At 39.1% G+C, this 18,736-nt stretch overlaps 1 protein-coding gene across 1 annotated transcript in view; it reads left to right on the plus strand.

Annotated features, from left to right (window-relative positions):
* The first annotated feature begins 1,213 nt into the window (after positions 1-1,213).
* Positions 1,214-18,736, plus strand: part of tbck (TBC1 domain containing kinase) — a 77,729-nt gene continuing 60,206 nt past the window's right edge. The window contains exons 1-16 of the mRNA XM_088625160.1: positions 1,214-1,406; positions 3,277-3,349; positions 5,128-5,242; positions 6,275-6,348; positions 7,995-8,136; positions 9,907-9,967; positions 10,491-10,552; positions 10,860-10,921; positions 11,759-11,907; positions 12,366-12,504; positions 13,071-13,170; positions 13,402-13,451; positions 14,083-14,212; positions 14,309-14,407; positions 15,635-15,697; positions 17,231-17,357. Coding sequence (XP_088481286.1) covers positions 1,214-1,406; positions 3,277-3,349; positions 5,128-5,242; positions 6,275-6,348; positions 7,995-8,136; positions 9,907-9,967; positions 10,491-10,552; positions 10,860-10,921; positions 11,759-11,907; positions 12,366-12,504; positions 13,071-13,170; positions 13,402-13,451; positions 14,083-14,212; positions 14,309-14,407; positions 15,635-15,697; positions 17,231-17,357 — 1,639 coding nt within the window. The remainder of the gene's footprint in view (positions 1,407-3,276; positions 3,350-5,127; positions 5,243-6,274; positions 6,349-7,994; positions 8,137-9,906; positions 9,968-10,490; positions 10,553-10,859; positions 10,922-11,758; positions 11,908-12,365; positions 12,505-13,070; positions 13,171-13,401; positions 13,452-14,082; positions 14,213-14,308; positions 14,408-15,634; positions 15,698-17,230; positions 17,358-18,736) is intronic.

Here is an 18,736-nt window from a genome sequence, read left to right on the forward strand (position 1 = left end):
TAACAATTAACAATAAAATAATGAAAAGATGGATGATACGCGACATCCCAGTGTAAGGAGGAGAGGATATGGATATCCCAGTGTAAAAGAAAACGTTACAGCAACAACTTTATCACTGAGATTTTTATTTTTGGAACTTATTTCCCATTACGTCCCTCGGCTAAGGGCTCTTCTCAGGCTGGACGAGTCGATAATATCATTTTCAAGTCATATCACTGACACAGTGATCGTAACAAATGCTTCATGTGTCACATACAGTACGTTTTTTTAATTCTCCGGCTTCTGCTCTCTCGACTGTCGCTGAGAAATGATGTAACAGAGTGCCTCTCTGACATCATCTGCAGGGAAAGAAAAACATCGGGCGCACTTCAAATTCCGGTGAGAAGATGGAGCAGTAGTGTCTACGTGCCGTAGGTAAACATGAGAAAATACATTTGAAAGAAATGCAATCGTTATTATCCGTGTGCATAGCTAAGCAAATGATCTCCACGATTGTGAGAACAAACGCAATGCCTCAAGCGAAATTTCCGTTTCGCTTGAATTTAGAAATACCCTGTGCTTGCTATTCCTTTTAGAGTTCCGCTTCCTCGAACCCCATCACAAAACACAGATTAATAATATCGACTATAATTATACGAACGTAAATACTTGGCTAACTATTTCAGTGTGTTCAATGGGTCAGTCCGTAGCAGCTCCCTGTATTCATTCATTGCTTGGTGTTGATTTTCTGTCTCGAATCATTTAAAAAAAACTTTCTCTAACTTGTCTGTTTCAGACTACTATCACGTTTTACGTAGACCAATGATATGTTAAATATTTGCCAACGTTACCTGCTGACAGAAGTAATATTGCGGGGAAAAAAGGTCCGGACGCCAATTTTTTGTGTTTAGATGTGTAGGAAAGTAGCATTAGCAAAGCAAGGTGTTTATCAAGTTTACTACAGATGATCGGCTGCAGCTGGATTGAGGTCAGAACGAAAAGAAAGACAACATTCAACTCCTTTAGAATAAAGTTCATTTTGAGAAGGGGCTTCAACAGCATTGGATTCATGAAACAGGGATTGTGTGTGCTGTTTGTAGAATGGAAGCCTTTGGAAAACGCTTTGTCTCCACTTGTATACATTTCCCCTGCGTGTTCACGTCCTGTTTCCTATGTGCGTTGTGTCCTGGAGCTCTGGCAGCCCCAGTCCCGCTGAGCGGCCTGCACCAGGATCATGTTCCCCCTCGGAGATGCTCAGCTGGGGGCCTTCACCTTCTTTGCTTCCGCCCTCCCGCATGACGTCTGTGGGAGCAACGGGCTCCCACTCACCCCCAACTCCATCAAGATCCTGGGCCGCTTTCAGATCCTCAAGGCCGTCACGCATCCCAGGCTCTGTCAGTATGTGGACATCACCCGCGGGAAGCACGGTATGGCACTTCCTTGTTTTTTAATCTCTCCCATTTCTTCCCCCCCCTTGTCATGATCAAATCAAGGAAGTGAGCTAATAAACTCTGGCTGCAGTACTTCTTTGCAGGTAACCTGATCACACGTTGATTTCAGTTTAATGGGTGTATATGTGAATACGGACTATTAGATTGAAGACATCTGAGTAGGTATTAGATTGGGCTTATACATTTAAGGTACTCAGTACTTAACAGCTGACCAAACTCTTTAATCTATTTGCTTGCAGATATCTGCCTCACATTTCCTCCTGTTTTCTCCATTTGTACCCACCACCTTCACACCCTCACCTCTTCCCTCTTTTGCTTCATTTCTGCTACGTCTTTTTCGTGTCTCTGCTCCTTTCCTGTCTCCTGCATGCAGCCGAAGAGCCTTTCACTCGCAGCTGGAGTTGTGTGGGTTTAATTCTCAGGTTGAATTGAACCCCTGCTTGTTCCTTTATATGTGTGCTGGGAACTGAAAGCTTCAGATATGTATTGTCTTGATAAATTCTATCGGTTGAGATAAAAATGAAAACGTTCTGATCAGGAACTCTCTCCAGAAGCCACTTTTTTCTCCTTCTCAACTACAAAAGCTGGCTCTGCGTTTTACCCCAGTGCGCGAATTCAGAGTGGCGGAAGTTAAATTCATGTTTCTTCCACCTTCTCATCCTCATCCACTCATGGCTTTAACTTGTTTTAATAGGTTTTTGTTCACTGGAGCTGTTAGAGATGTGCTCAGTTCTATACTCATAAGGCTCAAGTTACAGATTTAGTTATAAAGATAACCAGGAGGGTCAAGGATTTCATTAGTGAGGCTATAGAAACCTCTTCCTGGAGCAATACTTAAATTTTACAGTATTCTTCAATCTTTAGTGACTTTTAATTTTACAACATATATACGGGGATTATTAATATTCAATGTTGTGTTTGCTTTAAATGACGTGAGTAGCTGCGTGTCTCTTTGCTTGAAACAATTAGTCCCGATAGTCGTGTATAAATGGGGCTTGAAGGTTTCAATGTTTATTTTTGTTCATGTGATGGATCTTTAGATCTGCTTTGAGCCATTTGGTCTCCCCGTTCATAACACAACAGCCTGCAAACAAGGCAGGCTGCTTTTTAACCTTAGTTCTCCAATGAGTTGCTGGTTGTGGTGCCTTCTGTGTGACTGAAGCACAGCACTGACATATGATGTTTTGCTCATCTACTGTATGTGTCTGTTTTACCCCTTTTCTCATTCCTGGCATTTCCTTATTTGTTCTAGTGTTGTGTTTTTATTTCTGAAGTTAATTGAGTAAAGGGTTTGTCATCAAATTTTCCTTGAAGCCCTTAAGATATACAATATTTATGATCTATCTCTATAATCTCTGGAGTAAAACTCAAAGAGTCCACCATCCAAACCACTTTATCCAGTTCAGGGTTTTACGGGAGCCAAAGTTTATCCTGGCAGGCACAAAGGCACAAGGCAGGATACACCCTGGATGAGATGCCAATGCATTGCATCACACAGACATGCACACACTCACACTGGGCCAGTTTTCCCAGAAGCCAGTTAGCTTACCAGTGTGTCTTTGGACTGTGGGAGAAAACTCACAAGAAGTGGGGTGAACACAAACTCCAAGAATATTACATTCCAGGACCTAAACCTTAGTGACCCATTAGTGCAAGGAAGCAGTGCTAACCACTGTGCCGCCTGAAAACTCATGAGTGTCATGTAAAATTTCCTCTTTAGTCAGATCCAGACGTAACTAAAAGACTCTAATTACCGTTCAAAGACAATTAGCTTTAAATTGTAGCTTTAACAGAAATGAAACCTCTAGTTCCTATGTGTAAAAACAGTTTTTTTTTGTCCTATCAGAGAGGCTGGTTGTGGTGGCTGAACACTATGAGAACAGTCTGAAGGATTTACAGAAACAGGGGAAACCAGTCAGGTAAAATCTGTTTGTATTGTGCTTTTTAGAAGAAAAGTCTAAAAATGTTATTCTTACTGTACAGGGCAGACAGCCTACGTGATAGTAAACCTTCTAGTTTTACTGTCATTATGCAGTATACTGAGGTTGACGGAACATATTGAACACCAGTGCCATATGAAATGCTGCACAGTTGAAGTTTTCTTTAGAAAATGCCAGTGCTCTTCCGTCCACATTGTCCTGTCTTTTTTAATTTACTTTTATTCAACAGAAATGTGTGATTCAGTTATGAAAACCATCATATAATCTTACCCATTCTGAGCCTTAGGCCCTGACAAAATCAAAACTTCAACTCACCTGCCAATTGAAAGTTTCAATTCCTGTTACTTTATTACGTATTTTAGTTAGATGGAAGAGGTGCCTGTTTCAGCTCTATAGAGAAATTTGGACTTCAGATATGAGGGTCATGGATTTAGGTCTAACGTAGGATGCTGCTGTCTAATAATTCCTGGCAGTACTGTAGGATTTCCAAACCGCACGAGCTCAGAGTGAAATTTAGTCTGGACACTGCAGCTAAAATCCCTCCTAATTTGAAAAAGTGACTTGTCAAATAGTCAAGACCTCAGCACAGTACCTAGTCACCGCACTGTGGTATTGATATGAAAATTCCGAATGGAGAGTGGCATCTATGTACTTACTAAGTGTGCAGATTGAACATGACGATCCTTTAAATTGTTCTTTTAAAACTCTCTAACTTTTTCTAAGTTTATTATTTATCAAAGATAAATTTGCAATTGGCTATATCCGTCGTAAATAAAGTAGTTACTCACTGAATGGATGGCAAAACTAACATATACTTTTTGTGTTTAGTTGTTAATTTTTAAAGACTTTCCAGGACCTCAGCTGAAAGCTAATAAAGTAATGTTTGTTGTAAGGACAGAATTCTGAAGCAAAGATTAAGAAAAAGAATTTGACTGTGTGTCTTTAATTTGTAAGTTTTTTGGCATCAGTGTGTAATTTCTCTTTAAATGCTAAACTTGTGTGATTTTCCTTCTTGACTTCCTTCATGCTTTCCAATAAGATATCCAAATTAACAAGCTGGGTAATAATGTGCGTAAAAAATCCCCCCCCCCCCCCAATACTTTTTAAAAATGTATCATTGTATTTTAGAAATAAAAAGTTTATAGTTGTATGCCAAACTCCCATTTCTCTCTTGAGGAGAAGAACCCAAAAAAAGATAGATACATCATACGATATTTTGAAAATGAGTTAGTATTTTTAAGGTTTTCAGAGACATCTTTATGAGCACATAAACCTGACCGTGCCGAGAACTGCAGAACTCTTTCACGCCTTAGGGATTTATGTCTGATAAAATAAATCAGTTTCTCCCGGCTTAATGTTTGGCACATATCTGAAAGAGGTTATCCGAATCTCACTGGCAGTGCTTCAGGCTCAAGGTTTCTAGACCTCTGATTTATAGTGAGCACAAGCCTTTTCTAAATTCTGTTGAAGCTGTAATTCCCCCTCCTGTTCGGCACTGTCCTGTTGTTGGTTTTGATAACTCACTCCAGTTCAAGTGACTGTTAGAAGCCTTTGTTGAACAGTAAAGCCTTGTATTAAGGTTGTTCTGAAGTGTCCACAATTCACCAGCACTCCTGTGCTCTTTCAGACTTGAGGGTTTTGCTAGACATGAAAAACATGGAAAGGAACAATATTTCCTTCTGTATTGCCCCAGAAGTGCGTTGAAACATGGACATAGATGGAAAATGTGCTGTTTACCCCTGTTTGTTCCCTTTCAGCCATGTGAAGGTCCTCCAGGTGGCCTATGAGGTGTTAGAGGGGCTGGAGTTCATGAACAGACACAGGATGGTGCACAGAGCTCTTGCACCTAATAATGTGCTCATGGACCGCAAGGTACAGCATTGTACAATCCCAGCACTACTGTACATTCGTCACATGTATGCTAGACGTGTGGTTTACTTGTTGAGCTAGGGTCTGAATTCCCAGAAGAGGCACGAAACCGAATTAAACATGCACTGAATCCTAAAACTAGATCTGCTACTTTTTCTTAAAAGCCATCATCACCTGGGGCCAGGTAATTTTTGTTGTTGCCTTTGTCTATGGAACTGCATTCTAGTTAATGTCTGAATAGATGAAGCATTAGATTTTACCTCAGAAAACGTATCTTTTTGAATGTGCTTTTACACAATGGGCTTGTAACTGGAGTGTTTAAAATCCAAGAGGATTTAATTTAATTTCTTATTAAATATAGAGTTACATTATTGCATGTTCTGAAAATGTCCCTATATCAAGATGTCCAATTCATGATACTGAGCCTTAAAAATATGTTTAGAATATACAGTAGGTATAATTACATAAGAAAGGAGGCCAGTATCTCATCCAGGTCTTTCTTGAAGAAAGTCAGAGCATTGTGGCTTCAACATCATGGCTGGACAGTTTGTTCCATACAGCCACAACACTCTGGGGTACATAAGTGCCTCCTGCTCTTGCACATCTGATGCAAGTGTCAGTGATCATTCTTAACACATCTGCTGGGTTGACTTTGTCAGTAACTGAGGATTTTGAATGTATCTAGTCACCTTGTAATCTTTTCTTTCTGTGACTAAAAAGGTCCAGTTCCTTCATCCCGACAGTGTGGGACATTCCCTTAAGCCCTGGCATATCTGCCTGCTGCTTCTTTGATTGATGATTCCAGAGCATATTCAGTTAGAAAAAGGATATTTTCAGATGACCAAAACTATGCACAAATTCCTGCTTTAGGTTTTGCTTATCATAATCATTTAAATAAATATCCTTAAAATGTGTATTTCTGAGTCATGGGGTTTAGAAAAGACACTGAAGAGAACCGCACTGTATGGTTTTTTTTTCTTACAGTGTCCACTGGGAGGCTCCATAGATTAGCCATGCTCTCTTACTGTCTTTCAGGGTAGCATCAAGCTGGCTAAATTCGGTCTTTACCACATGACAGGCCATGGAGCGGATGTGGACTTTCCAATAGGGTACGAGTTCTTCAAACCTTTCCACAAATATCAAGAACTGAAGGATTATGGTTATATTTTGAAATTGTTCCTTTATCTATTCATGGATTAATATATTTTTCTTTACCTTGATCATGCAGTATTATGGTGTAGAGAAGCCCTCCTCAGGCATGCGTTTTGGATGGAAAATGTCAGCTTGAAGGATAAAAATAATAATGATAAAAATAAACCAGGTTTCTCAATTTGTAACATATTATTATTTAGTACTAATAAAATTAGTACTAAATTAGTATTTAGTACTAAATACATATTAGTATTTAGTATGTTAACATATATTTTTTATGAGTTGACTATGCATATATTAAATTATAATAAATAGCTTTATTTATTGCATGCACAAAGATCACAAAAAAGTAAGAATCATATCTGATTCATTCTCTTTTTATTCATTATTTAGAATTTAAGGGCCTACTTCCTGAATAATTGTTGAAGTCATTAGACATTGTACACAAAATAAGATTTTTGTAAAAGCAGATCCCATATACTGTAGCTCATTTTCTTTTACATCTTTCATGTGTTTCTGTGGACTTATAATATATAACAGATAATGAAAATTTATATAATTGACAAACATGTGGATACCTTTCATCTGGTTATTTTCTAATTGGTTTAGATGAATACGTTTCTTTTGTTTAAACTGTGTGTTCATTAATTATATTTTTGCAAAGATCATAGGAACTCCAGTTAGTTCCAGTTGTAAAAAATCAGTGCAGTATTTATAGCTGCAGCTTCACAGATAGTTGCTGCATCCTCTGTCTCAGCTCTGGCAATTAAGGTATCTTTGATAAGCTGAAAAATATTTATTACTTTACATTAATTAGTAGCCAGCAGCCATATCACCCTGCAGCTCTCAACTGGCTACCCATTGAAGCTAAGCAGGGTTGAGCCTGGTCAGTACCTGGATGAGAGACCTCCTGGGAAGCTGTGGTTGCTGCTGGAAGAGGTGTTAGTGGGACCAGCGGGGAGGGGCCCATCCTGTGGTCTGTGCGGGTCCTAATGCCCCAGTATAGTGGCAGGGACAGTGTATTGTAGTGGGCACTGTCTTTTGGATAAGACGTTAAACTGAGGTCCTGGCTCCAAGTGGTCATTAAAGATCCACGGGCATTTCTTGATAAATGTAGGGAGTTATCCGGGTGTCCGAGCCAAATTTCCCCCCTCAGCCTTTACCATGGCCTCCAAATTGTTCCCATGTATGATTGGCTTGCACTTACCCTGCGATGGACTGGCGTCCCTTCCAGGGTGTACCCTGCCTTGCGCTTGTTGCTTGCCAGGTAGGCTCTGGCTTCCCACAACACCGTATGGTATAAAGCGGTTTGGCAAATGACGTGACATTAATTAGTCATTGAGGGATGTTCAGGTGAACGGTGATCTTGCTTTTGCCTGTGTATACGAAAGGCATACAAGGCTTGCTGGTTCACTCAGCCAAACGAAATCCACTTCAAAATAAAAAGACAGAAGCAAAGTGTGCTTCTTGTTAATTATTGTTGTTCATGTTTGTACTCTGAAAAGTTTCATGGTCAACTTGTAGTTTGCGCTGTGCTGTGACAGGCATGCGGGACTATCTGTACAAGCTGCCTGTGGCGTTACGCTGTGCGAATTACTTGCAGATACCCATCCTACCTGGCCCCTGAAGTCATCTCCCAGGGTACCTTCCACCCCCATGATCCCTCCCGCAATGAAACTCCTCTCCCGTCGGGGCCCAAGACAGATGTGTGGTCCCTGGGAATCCTCCTCTTCGAGCTTTGTGTGGTATGTACTCAGAAAATTGTTTACAGGTCAAGTCGGTAACTCCCAAATCATTTAGTACGGTATTTATAATGCTGGTATGTTTTATTCTAAAATTGTTTGGAGGAAAAATAAGGGTTATTTTTAATGGAAATCTTTTCTTTTCAGGCTAAATTCGCATGTACGCAAGTAGATATAGTGGGAATTGCTGTAATACTTTAGATTGATAGTAAAGATAGGTGATGCTATAGATAATATATTGTCTTTTACCCTGTGGGTCACTACATGGAAAGCTATAGAAGTTTAAAAAAATCATAAATTCTCAAACACAAAACCAAATCTGAGTAGAACTGTTATGTTATGTTAAACGACAATGATGTAAAAAACTTAAATTTTTAGTTTTGTTTGAACAAGCCCTCCATAGAAATGTCTCAAGGATAATGTGCTATGAATGTTGCAGATTTGTGATATTCTGTACACAGTATATTTGTTGATATGTTTGTAGGTCTTTTCCCCCTTCTAAAAAACAGTAGCATTGAACATACTAGTATGTCTCTGGGCAGTGGGAGGAAACTGGAGCACACGATGAAAACCCACACGAACAGGGAACACACAAACTTCATGTTTATGGCACTCCAGGTCCAGAATTGAACCCAGGGCAGGCGCTGTGAGTCAGCAGTGCACCACCATGCTGCCCAAAATGAAGTTTTAAGAGTTTTAAAATATAATTGTCCCAGCCAGGTCTGTTGATACAACGATCCCCAGGTGAATTGTCATGGTCAAAAAAATGAAATTAGGTGTTTTTTCTGTATTTGTCTCACTGTTTCCATTAACTTTCAAAGTGGATTATTGAAGTTTCCTGCAGTGTACTCTCCAGATCTTAAGGTTTAGTTAATTCACTGTTAATTTTACATTACTGCACATGAGTTTGCTGATGACAGAGGATATAGTTTAAATGCAGCTACTTGAATTGCATTTATCACATATCAAGTCAATGGGTAAAAGCATGGTGTGGTCTAGGCACCTATTTTTATGCTCTATGTACAACATTTTCCTGAGTTATGAACAGTAACTTGACAGCTTCAAGTTTACAGAGGAGGGGAAGAAAAGGTACAATAAAAAAGCTTTGTCTTGACACACCTTTTATATCCCACTCCATCGTAAATCACACTTACGCGTATTATCTGTTTTATGCCGAGACCTTTGGAGTCTATAGACGATAAAAGTATTAATGTAATCTTACCTTTTTTAATTAATATTTTACATCTTGATGTCAATGATAAATACAGTCCTGGGAAGCTAACTGTTTTAGGAAAAATACAGTTGCTAGATTTATGAAGCTAACTAGGCCCTGTGGGATAAGCGCTGTGCCAATTAATCATGTTTTGTATGGGAGTTATTATTTTGCTCTACATTACACTTAGAATTTTATAAATCGCTAATAACCCAGCTCTGCAGCTGGCACATGTCCCACTATACAACTGAATACAAAGGCTCCTCAGACTTGTAACTTATCTAATTTTAGTGTTGAATGTTTCATATAGACTTGCTTCTATAGTGTATCACTTGTTAAACCAAGCCACTTAAATGGATTCCATTGTACAGCTTTCAGAGATAAGGATATATAAAGATCATGGCACTGGCTTTCATAAGCTTTTTTGTTTTTTTGATTAATTGTTGTCATTTGTTTTAAAAGTAAAGTCTGAGTTTTGAAAGAACACATCTTTCAAACCCACTTTGTCCTGTTTCACTCATTAATATACTGTTATTGATGCCTTACTTTGTTATTTTTAGGGCAGAAGATTGCTGCAGACTATTGATATAAGTGAACGATTAAAATTTATTCTGAATTTGGGTAAGTTGCTGATATTCATAAGGTCATGTTAAAAGTGAGTGTTTATGCTTCTCTAATTCAGAATGATTGTTCTATTTTGTGAGTGTAGTAGATGTCTGGGCTCTGGACTCTTTGTAGGAAGTTTATGAATTCAGATCCTGGGTGGAATAATGCTATTGTACTCTTGAACAAGGGACTTCACTATTAATACTCCAGTGCCCAACTTTGTAGATGTGTACAGATGTAACTCACTTTGTAAAACAGCATCAGCCACCTTAATAGATAAATAGTAATAACAGTAAATTGATGGACTAAATACCTTTTAGCATTCATCTTTCTTAATGGAATTTGTATTTTGTTGTTTTAGACTTAAAAAAACACTTATATACAGATAAACAAAAAGTTTCAATATTCTAAATGAGTAAGACTGGTGGCTGTAATTACAATTAATCTTTAGCATTAATGAAAAAGCAAGCCTAATATGTTATGTAACTCAATACTACAGTAAGCAACATATATGCTAATTTCCCTTATTGTGTTTCAGGCTGCATGGATGATATTGTTACCGTTTTGGCTGAAGAACATGGATGTTTACAAATTATAAAGGTTTGTTTCTTATTTGTAAGCTTGTTTAGCTTTCGTGGTCCAACAAGATTGCCAAATGTTTTCTTGTATGGGCATGTCCCCGAAATTAAGACAGAATTAGATTTTAGTCATTTGTGATAACAATTGTGCACTCCTTCAAGATTTCTATTTTCTTAATATAATGATATGTTATGTCCTGACATAATTTTGTTTTATGGTGTTGTTGTATACAGTGGTTTATAGAAGTTCAAATGTATGCTTACTAATATTTATATATGTTGTGGTAGAATGAGAAAGTAAATGACGTAGACATTGTTTTGTCTTCTAGGAGCTGCCTGAGAATGTTGTAGCTTTGTTGCGGAAATGCCTTACATTTCTTCCATCTAAAAGGTGACTGTCCAGTATGATTTTATTACATGTTTGACCTCAGATTTGTTTTGTTTTTCTTTTGGCTTGTGCATTTCAATTCCCTATGTAGACACCACAAGAAGGAAGTACTATTAGTGATTGATTATGTAGCTTATGGTTCAATGTTTATTTATCACAATTTTTGTATTACAAACTTATTGTTCCTTTGTAAACATATATGGTTTTAGGAATATATAGCCTTTCTGGCCAATTCTTTTTTTAATGCCGCGTGAATTCCAAAACACTACACATAACAATGTTACATTAAAAACAGAGAAGACTTTTATTGATTTCAAGCCAAGATTAACAAGACCAGCATATTGATTGTCTTTAAGCACGTAAATATTCAGTTCACTTTCTGTCGTTTTAATTGTCTTTGGTTTAATCTCCAGAACAAATAAATGAGTGCACTGCACTTGGAAAAAATTAAATTTGACAATTATTTCAATATTCACTAGTTCATCATTAAATTTTTTTTAAATTGATTGTTAATGGAATAGAATACTTTGGCATTGACAGTCATGCATACAGTGTTAGCTGAAGAAAAAATAACCCTGCTGTAAAATGAAAATGAAGTTTCCACTCTTGGTACTATCGGAAAACCCTGCACATACAGTACAGTATGGACCAGAATAGAAGAGATACTAGCATTGAAAACGGGATAAACTGAAATAGTTCTGTTTAATACTTCAGCTTTTACCTTTTTAGGCTCTAGAGGCTATTATCATATCCATCCTAACTTTGTCTGCCAGCAACATTAAGGACTGTTATTAAACTGCTTTCTGTTTAGTAGCTGAATTGGGTTTCCTGTTGCTGCAGGCCTACACCTGCTGAACTACTGAGAGACAGCGTGTTCGAGGAGATATCCTCCAACTACAAACCCTTCCAGAAGCCAGTCAGCCTCTTCTCTTCTTCCCTGCGCTGTGCTCGCTTAGACCTCCCTGAAGACATTGGAGAGCTGTGCCAGGGTCTGTCGTCTTTATATTTAGGAAGTCTTATTGATGCCACTCATTTCCAACAGTTTCATCTGTTGTCGTCTTTCTCACATCTTGATACAGAGGTTTTTCCCCACACAGTGTCTGCTTTTTTTCTGTCCTGTCCAGATCACAGAAGCATAGAGTATAGTTTTGAAGTGATATATTGTCAGGAAATAATGAAAAAAGTCAGATTTAGTGATGTGCTATCAGATTAACTCTTTTTCCTTTTGTGAGCGTTGGTCTTTTGATTTTGACTTTTTGTTCATGATTTTTTAAACGTGCACGCCATTCTGAAAATACAAAGAAAATCATTCTTTGGTGACTGTAAGAGTGAAAATATTCCATCTCAGTCTTAGACATTGGATAATTCTTTCTTTGGGTTAGTGTAAGAATTAAATGGTAAGCAGAGCAATCCCATGTTTGAAGTGCCTGTGACTTACCACCGACAGGTGAAGAAGAGGACTACTTGGAAGAGAGATGTATTGATGAGGTCTATTACCTGTGGTGCCTGGCTGGAGGAGATCTGGAGAAAGAGCTTACTAATAAAGAAATAATCCAGTCCAAACCTCCTGTCTGCACTTTGCCCAAGTAAGTTGGAATGTATTTAATTAACACTCAATTACAGATAGTGATGGGGTGGTGAAATCGATAATAGCTGACGCTGCTGTAATTAATTTGAGCTAAGAGTTTTGACTCATTTCTCTTTCGATTTATTTGGAGAAAAAGCTTCTAGATCTTTGATTGATACTGACATTTTATTTCTTCATAAATCGTGTGAGTTTCTGAAAAATGTGACGAGATCTGGTCAATGTTTCCCCTGTTTAATGAGAGTCTTCTGGCCAAGTTTCTCACTTTTCAGATGGAAAAACAACCATGTAAGGACACAATGTTAGCTGTAAATGCAAAGTAATAACAAAATGTTTTCACTGGATACGAACGATAACATGAAATGTTATAGGTATGCTTCTAAAACAGATCAATTCAAATGTTATGATGCGTAATGCTATAGATTTTGTGAATCTTTTCTGCTTCAGAAATATTTCTTATTAACTGCATTTTTCAGGTTTGAAAAGTTGAAAAGTTCCCAGTCAACAGCTAGTTTAAAGCTTTTTTTAGGTGCCCTTAACAATGTATTTTTTTGTCCTCTTTTGAAGTTTAGTATTAGAGGATGGGGAGTGTTTTGGTCAAGGAAGAGACAGGAGTTTTCTCTTGGACGACACAACTGTGACATTGTCGCTGTGCCAACTTAAAAACGTAAGAGTTCTTTTTACTGGCAGTCTATTTTCTTCCTAGAGAAACCATATATATTTTTTCATTTGAAATATAAAATAAGAAAATTCTGAGAAATTTCTATAGTATATTAGAATGTCCCTTTTCCTTACATTTCTGGTTACCTAGACCTGAAGTGTGGAAAAATAATTAGAATTTGCGAGAAGATAAGTAGAACGAATCTTGTAATCCATTTCTTTTCTTGGCTTGTTTCAGAGACTGAAAGATGTTGCTGGAGAAGCTTATTATCCGCTATTGGAAGATGAGTGAGTATACTGTTATCAAATGACTTCTTTTCTGTAACCTGATATAATAGACATTAAAGATAGAATGGGCTCAGATCAAGGATAGACTTGCTCACTGTCTTTTTTATAATGCTTGCTCACTGTCTCTTCATACCATCTTTTTGTTCTGAAAAAGGAAAATAGGTTTTAGTAAAAAAAATAACAATATGACAAAAAGTACAGAGTTATATCGATAGTCAAAGGAAAATGTGGAGAGTAAAGTGCATAGTGGAAACGATGCAGATATTTCAGTCACTCAGTGAAGATCTTTAGTATGGCTACGGTAATTGTAGCTTAGGCTGCTGCTCTTTTTGTGTAGAACACCAGCACCAATTATTCGGATCAAATAATTAAAAAAAAGGTTCTTGAGGTAATGCTTTATTTAAATGTTACTCCATAGTGACTTCATAATCCCTTCATAACTGGTAGAAAAGACATTATAATCGCATGCAGAATGCTTCACAGGGACATGCACAAATGACTTAACGTGTGCATTCAAGCTCCTGACATTTGTTTCAGCATCATTTTTAGCGCTTGCAGCGATTCATTGCTGGGTCAGCTATGAAATAACCTTGCATGTAAGACGTCTCCCCTGGTTCGCATGTCATTTCAGGCAGTCCAGTTTGCCCCAGTCCAACAGCAGCAACGAGCTGTCTGCAGTCGCCACTTTGCCCCTCATTATACGGGAAAGGGACACGGAGTACCAGCTCCACAGGATTATTCTCTTTGACAGGCTCCTCAAGGTAGGTCTCGGACAACATGCAGCAGGAGACCCCGGATGTTTAAGTGTTGGCATTTTTGTGGATAACGTCGGTACTGCCCTGTTTCTCTCGATACAGGCGTACCCTTATAAAAAAAATCAGGTCTGGAAAGAAGCAAGAGCTGACATCCCCCCGCTTCTCAGAGGCCTGGCATGGGCCGCTCTGCTGGGTGTTGAGGTGAGTCATGGGGTGCTGATTCCATCTCTGGTGTTTCAGCTTTTCCATTGGATTGGTTTGTCAAAAGGGTGGCACCGTGGCACAGTGGTTAGCTTTGCTGCCTCGCAGTGCTGGGGCCCTGGGTTCATTTCCGGACCTGGGGTGTTATCTGTGTGGAGTTTGTATGTTTTCCCCGTGTTTACTTGGGTTTCCTCCAGGTGCTCCAGTTTCCTTTCACTATCCAAAGACTTAGTGGTGGGATGATTGGATTCTGGCGAAATTGGCCTTGGTTATAAGTGTGTGTGTGTGTGGACAGATGGGGGCGGTGCGGTGGCTCTGTGGCTAAGGATCTGCGCCTGTGGCTGGAAGGTTGCCGGTTCAAATCCCGCGGCCGGCAGAGGAATCCTACTCCATTGAGCCCCTGAGCAAGGCCCTCAACCCCAGCTGCCCCAGGGGTGCCGTATAATTGGCTGACCCTGCACTCTGACCCCAAGCTTCTCTCCCTCTCTGTGTGTCTCATGGAGAGCAAATTGGGGTACACAAAAAGACAAATTCCTAATGCAAAAAATTGTATATGACTAATAAAGTGATCTTATCTTAGATGATATCAAATTGTTGTCTTGCTTATTCACATGCTTATTCTGTAAAGACTAGTTCTGTGACCTCTCCTCTCCTTGGATCCATAGACTAAACATCTGAGTTCAGGAAATAAGCTAATAATTCAACAAGAGTCAGATATATGAAACAATATTAATGTCTGCTCTTATTTGAACCACTGTAGAATTATATCAGCAAATTAGTTTCCTGAAGTTGTGGAGGGAAAGTGACTATATGATAAAACCTGCTTAGGGGCTCATCAAGTGACAAGGTTTTTAAGTCATATTAACATTCTGTTCTGTGAAAACATACTTAAAGTTATCTTTCTTTCTATAAACTTACATGCATTGCAATTAAGGGAAACATTATTTTGTGAAATTCACATTTAAATATGAAGCTTAATAAAAACTTATGGAAAGCAGCCTGGTAGAACATCAATCAACAGTATCAAACAGTGTAATGTGTGCATGCATTACAGCATTTTGAAATTGTATCAGAAAGAATCCGGCTCATCAGCTTCAGAGGTAAAACATATTTTACAATGAACAAACCTAAATGGACTTGGTGACTTTTGTTCTTTCTCCAAATATCAATATTTTGCTACTCGCAAAAAACTGATTTTACTTCATATGTGAAACTTTCTGCTTTCAGGGGGATATTCAAGCTAAATATGACGCCATAGACAAGGACACGCCAATTCCCACAGACCGTCAGGTACTATTGCTGGGCTGTCTTGCTCTTTGGTCAGATAAAAGCAACAATATATAACTTGTCAAATGTATAAGACTTTAAAATCTGCTTAATGTCATACTTTTAGATCCATCCTTTATTAAGACTAGATCACTTGACTTACTCCCAGCGTAAATTAAAAAAAATAGGGGAATATTAATTTCTGAGACATGTAATGAGAAGCAAGGGTTGATTTTACACAATAGCCAAAAAATTAAAAGTATTTTTCCTATCATGCAAAATCTACTCCTTTTTGTCCCTTCCATAGCTTCTTTCTACTATTGCTTTTGTAAAGACATACTTTTTTCTTTTTAGACATTTCTAGATAATAGGCACAATAATATAGCCTATTTCTGGAAAAAATGATTCTATAATTTTGTGCAGTTTGGAATTTTAGGTAGGACACTTATGAACATTTTGAAATAAATTCAGAATCGCCAATTATTTTACATTTACGCAGAGGCTCAGTTTGAAAATGCGAGCTGGTCAGATCAGCCTTAGTTGTACGGCCCCTGCATCAGCTTGGTGGTAAATGTTTCACTTTCTGACACTCTAAGCTACACTGTGTTTTAGCAAGAGATGCTGGAGGGATTAATCTCTTACGGACAAAACTGAAAGCTCAGTAGAGCTACTGCATATAAAACCAAGAAGTATGTATACCCTAGTCTGCCCAACCAGCAGCCATATCACCACCAGCAGCCATATCACCCTGCAACTCACAACTGGCAACCCACTGAAGCTAAGCAGGTGTGAGCCTGGTCAGTACCTGGATGGGAGACCTCCTGGGAAAAACTAAGGTTGTTGCTGGAAGAGGTGTTAGTGGGGCCAGCAGGGGGCGCTCACCCTGTGGTCCATGTGGGTCCTAATGCCCCAGTATAGTGATGGGGACACTATACTGTAAACAGGCGCCGTCCTTCGGATGAGACGTAAAACCGAGGTCCTGACTCTCTGTGGTCATTAAAAATCCCAGGGCGCTTCTCGAAAAGAGTAGGGGTGTAACCCCGGTGTCCTGGCCAAATTTCCAATTGGCCCTTACCAATCATGGCCTCCTAATAATCCCCTTCTATGAATTGGCTACATTACTCTGCTCTCCTCCCCACTGATAGCTGATGTGTGGTGAGCGTTCTGGCGCACTATGGCTGCCGTCGCATCATCCAGGTGGATGCTGCACATTGGTGGTGGTGGAGGGGAGTCCCCATTACCTGTAAAGCGCTTTGAGGGGAGTGTCCAGAAAAGCGCTATATAAGTGTAAGCAATTATTATTATTATTATTATTATTATAATTGTGTCAAAGACGTTCAGGTAGGTAGCATGTCAGCATGTCAGGCGATGTTAACCAAGCCTGAGAGGAGAGGGGCGATAGCTGAGCTAAAGGGGGAGCCTTTAGTCCTAGCAGGTTTCTTAACTGATTACGCAAAGGCTTGTGATGATGGAGGTTTCGAATGGTCGCCATCTTCTGACCTGCCGACGAGACACATATTCCCGCCGACATGCAGTGCCTCTCCTTTTACTCCACAGATCGAGGTGGATATTCCGAGATGCCACCAGTACGACGAGCTGCTGTCCTCCCCTCAGGGCCACGTGAAGTTCAGGCGCGTGCTGAAAGCCTGGGTGGTGTCCCACCCTGACCTCGTCTACTGGCAAGGTGGGCCTTTCCATCCCTACAGCCTGAGCCCTTTACCTCTCGAACGAAGAAGACTGTGGAGGCCCAGATCCATGTTTTCAGGTCCTTACAGGCACTGCGTCAACACAGTGGAGGCCTTCAGTATCAATAGAGAAACGTGAACTAGCAGTCACAAGTGGATACTGCATTTGAAAACGGGAACTGCAGGCACTTGTTTAGACCAAGGTTTGTGGGAGTGTGGAACAGCCTACCCAGTTGAAACCCTGGCTTCTTTCATGAAATGGCTGGATGAGAAACCGATCTATTTGCTGCTATGTACCCAGCGGGTTAGATGGGCCAAACAGCCTCCTCTTATTTGTAACTAACCCAGAGAAACTGCAAGGATGCTCCTCTGTAATAGTTTCTCACAGGATATCCTTCTCTACACCCTAAAAACACAAGAAAGGTTGCAAAACAAACGGAAGGCATTTACCTCATCTACCTTATTTGTTAGTCAGTAGCTCACTCATCAGAGCATCTTAACCACAGTAGCCGTTTTTTGAAAGAATCCAGGGTATTGTCTTTAATAGCATGGCTAGGGAGCCTGCGTATAACTGGGAATTTACCATGGACCTTGTCGGTGCCTTTGAAGACATGAATACTGGAATGGGTCCCTTCTCTTTTCAAGCAGTTCTCTTTTCAAGCAGTTTCTTTTCATCCTTACACCTGGGGAATGTATCTAGTTGCTGTTCAGAGCAGCAATATTTTTCTAATATGCTGACTAAAACTGTACACAAAATTCTGCTCTAGGTCTTGCTTTATATATTCAACTAGACTGTTCAATGACTTTGTGTTGTAATTTTATGACACTCATATTATCTCCCGAAGGCTGCTGATTTGATATGATGGAGTTTCCCTTTCTTCAGTAAATAACATGAATGCCTAAACTTTTATCTGCTCATTGAATCACAGGTACCTCTGTAGACAAAATCACTTGTGCACTTTAAACGGTTACTTTTAAGCTAATTTTTTTAAGAGACATATTCAATTACATAACACCTTTTAAGTACATATATATTTTCATCTGTTTTCTTTGATTCTTCAAGACAGACTAATTGCACTAATTGAGCACTGGGATTTCACTTTAATTTCTCTGACTTTGCCTTGAAGCAAGTTAGCTAGACATGTGGTAACCTTAGCCTTTTGTGGACCCTTCGTTTCATATCTGTTAAGAAATCTTGTCAATCTTGATTTGAGCTAGAAATCAGATGAAAATTGGAGAAGAAAGTTGAATTATTTGCTTTGCTAGTCTACATTACATGGATTACTGTGGATTTCTTAACACGCTTAGATGTACAATATATTGTCACAAAATGTCTTAAAATTCAGTTTAAAGACAGTTAATACAAAATACATATATT

The sequence above is a fragment of the Lepisosteus platostomus genome, chromosome 1, assembly GCF_059453375.1.
Source record: "Lepisosteus platostomus isolate fLepPlt1 chromosome 1, fLepPlt1.hap1, whole genome shotgun sequence".
In the NCBI taxonomy this organism is placed as follows: domain Eukaryota; kingdom Metazoa; phylum Chordata; class Actinopteri; order Semionotiformes; family Lepisosteidae; genus Lepisosteus; species Lepisosteus platostomus.